Source organism: Lolium rigidum, chromosome 3 (genome assembly GCF_022539505.1).
Source record: "Lolium rigidum isolate FL_2022 chromosome 3, APGP_CSIRO_Lrig_0.1, whole genome shotgun sequence".
NCBI classification, from domain to species: domain Eukaryota; kingdom Viridiplantae; phylum Streptophyta; class Magnoliopsida; order Poales; family Poaceae; genus Lolium; species Lolium rigidum.
Genome location: NC_061510.1, coordinates 128,595,194 through 128,598,460, shown reverse-complemented (window position 1 = coordinate 128,598,460; position 3,267 = coordinate 128,595,194). Strand labels below are relative to the sequence as shown.

The following is a 3,267-nucleotide window of genomic DNA, read 5'->3' as shown; positions in this document are numbered from 1 at the left end:
TAAAGTCACTTTTCGTGATTAACCTCCTTATTCTCGTGCTTGATAAATTTCTAATAAGAATACACAACCCTCTTTTATAAGAAGAACAAAGTTTATAGAGGGCAGGACCGGAGGAGTTCCTCTATAAGCAGACCAACTGATCGCGCGTGTATGAGCAGACCAACTGATACACAAGGTACCCGCACCCTCTGGGCCCTACCAGAACACCCGCGATCCGACGGCCAGGTTCGAGAACATTCCAGACAACACCCCACTCGATCGGACGGCCCGGATGGCCCGCGCCAGAACATTCCAGACCCGGCCTCCTCCGCCATAAAACCCCTGCCGTCTCCTCGTCCCTCTTCGCACAATCTCACCTCCTGAATTCGAAATCAGAGAGCACGCAGACGCAGACAGATCGCACCAAGCAAAGCCAAGAGAGCGCTGTTCCAATCGAGTTTTCTTCCACCACCAGAAGCAAGCAAATCGCGGCGGCGAGCTAGTGCGAGGAGATGGGGAAGGGCGAGGGTCCGGCCATCGGGATCGACCTCGGGACGACCTACTCTTGCGTCGGCGTGTGGCAGCACGACCGCGTCGAGATCATCGCCAACGACCAGGGAAACCGCACCACGCCCTCCTACGTCGCCTTCACCGACACCGAGCGCCTCATCGGCGATGCGGCCAAGAACCAGGTCGCCATGAACCCAACCAACACCGTCTTCGGTACGTATGTGCACTCCCCTCCCTGACTCCCTTTTGGACTCGAGCTGTGCTATGATCTCTGTTAGACTTTGCGCCTGTTGTTCGTGTTAGTTTTCGATGTAGATATGCAGCGCATCTTCCGGTTTCCGTGGGGTTTTCTGCCGATGACCGTGCTCTGTCTTTAGAAATCTGTTCTGTTTCTCCTATGTGCACGGAATGATTAGGTTAGATTATATAAAGTCGATTGTTCCTTTTATCGAATGATCTTCATGCAGTTAAATAATTTGTCAAGTATGTACTGATTTGTTTTGTTCGTAGTTCTTGTGTAGTATATTCTGAACTGAACTTGCGTTTTTCTGTATTCTTAGTAGATTCTCAAGCCAGTTCCTTCAGAAAGGCTTGTTATTTCTGTATTTTCTGTTGCTTCCCTTCAGGAATCCGAAGTAGTTGAGCGGAATGTACCTCCTACTGATGAAGAAACAGTTGTTTCAGATTCGATAGTTTGTTCAGATTTGCACTTACTGTCCAACTCACTGATCGATCTTATGATTCGTTTGCAATCCAACTCACTGCTCCTTGCTCTGTTTCTGGGTGCAGATGCCAAGCGGTTGATCGGTCGGAGGGTCTCTGACCCGTCGGTGCAGAGCGACATGAAGCTGTGGCCCTTCAAGGTGGTCGCCGGCCCGGCTGAGAAGCCCATGATCGTCGTCAAGTACAAGGGCGAGGAGAAGCAGTTTGCCGCGGAGGAGATCTCCTCCATGGTGCTCACCAAGATGAGGGAGATCGCCGAGGCCTTCCTTGGCAACACCATCAAGAACGCCGTGGTCACCGTGCCAGCCTACTTCAACGACTCGCAGCGGCAGGCCACCAAGGACGCCGGCGCCATCGCGGGCCTCAACGTGCTGCGCATCATCAACGAGCCCACCGCTGCTGCCATCGCCTATGGCCTCGACAAGAAGGCGAGCAGCACGGGCGAGAAGAACGTGCTCATCTTCGACCTGGGTGGCGGCACCTTCGACGTGTCGCTTCTCACCATCGAGGAGGGCATCTTTGAGGTCAAGGCCACCGCCGGTGACACTCACCTGGGCGGCGAGGACTTCGACAACCGCATGGTGAACCACTTCGTCCAGGAGTTCAAACGCAAGCACAAGAAGGACATGACTGGCAACCCACGCGCCCTGCGCCGGCTCAGGACGGCTTGCGAGCGGGCCAAGCGCACGCTGTCGTCGACGGCCCAGACCACCATCGAGATCGACTCGCTGTTCGAGGGCATTGACTTCTACACCACCATCACCAGGGCTCGGTTCGAGGAGCTCAACATGGACCTCTTCCGCAAGTGCATGGAGCCGGTGGAGAAGTGCCTCCGCGACGCCAAGATGGACAAGAGCACCGTGCACGACGTCGTCCTCGTCGGCGGATCCACTCGCATCCCCAAGGTGCAGCAGCTGCTCCAGGACTTCTTCAACGGCAAGGAGCTGTGCAAGAGCATCAACCCTGACGAGGCCGTTGCGTACGGCGCCGCTGTCCAGGCCGCCATCCTGAGCGGTGAGGGCAACCAGAAGGTGCAGGACCTGCTGCTGCTGGACGTGACGCCGCTGTCCCTGGGTCTGGAGACCGCCGGCGGCGTCATGACGACGCTCATCCCGAGGAACACCACCATCCCTACCAAGAAGGAGCAGGTCTTCTCCACCTACGCGGACAACCAGCCGGGCGTCCTGATCCAGGTGTACGAGGGCGAGCGCGCGAGGACCAAGGACAACAACCTCCTGGGCAAGTTCGAGCTCTCCGGCATCCCTCCGGCGCCCCGCGGCGTGCCCCAGATCACCGTGTGCTTCGACATTGACGCCAACGGCATCCTCAACGTCTCTGCGGAGGACAAGACGACGGGCCAGAAGAACAAGATCACCATCAGCAACGACAAGGGGCGTCTGAGCAAGGAGGAGATCGAGAAGATGGTGCAGGAGGCGGAGAAGTACAAGGCGGAGGACGAGGAGCACAAGAAGAAGGTGGACGCCAAGAACGCGCTGGAGAACTACGCCTACAACATGCGCAGCACCATCAAAGACGAGAAGATCGCCTCCAAGCTCGGGGCCGACGACAAAAAGAAGGTGGAGGACTCCGTTGAGGAAACCATCCGCTGGCTGGACGGCAATCAGCTCGCGGAGGCCGAGGAGTTCGAGGACAAAATGAAGGAGCTGGAGGGCATCTGCAACCCCATCATCGCCAGGATGTACCAGGGCGCCGCGCCGGACATGCCCGGCATGAGCATGGAGGAGGATGCGCCCACCGGCGGCAGCGGCGCTGGCCCCAAGATCGAGGAAGTGGACTAAGCCGTTCCATGGTGTCTGCGCTAAGCGATGGGTGTTCTGAAATGTCTTTGATGTCAGTCGTGTCGTCGGGTTCAGTTGTCGAACCAAGTAGTTGGATGAGGTTATGGATGGGAAAGAGGACATGGATGATGGATGTTTGCATTAGTTGGAACCTGAAATCGTAGTAACTTATCGAGCGATATGCTTGATAAGCACCCCAAACCAACAAAAAAAAAATCGTAGTAACTTTTCGTTGAATTGAATCTGATGTTTTCCT

The 3,267-nt window shown here is 56.0% G+C and overlaps 1 protein-coding gene across 2 annotated transcripts; it reads left to right on the top strand.

Moving 5' to 3' along the window:
- Positions 1–470: 470 nt before the first annotated feature.
- On the top strand, positions 471–3,011 carry LOC124702313 (heat shock 70 kDa protein 4-like). 2 transcript variants are annotated; one of them, XM_047234435.1, is made up of 3 exons: positions 492–702; positions 1,279–2,243; positions 2,634–3,011. In XM_047234435.1, exons 1-3 carry the CDS (start codon positions 492–494, stop codon positions 3,009–3,011), a joined length of 1,554 nt encoding a protein of 517 aa, XP_047090391.1. The 2 variants fall into 2 exon arrangements, with proteins under 2 accessions (XP_047090392.1, XP_047090391.1); XM_047234436.1 differs by having other exon boundaries at positions 471–702; positions 1,279–3,011.
- The last annotated feature ends 256 nt before the right edge of the window (positions 3,012–3,267 follow it).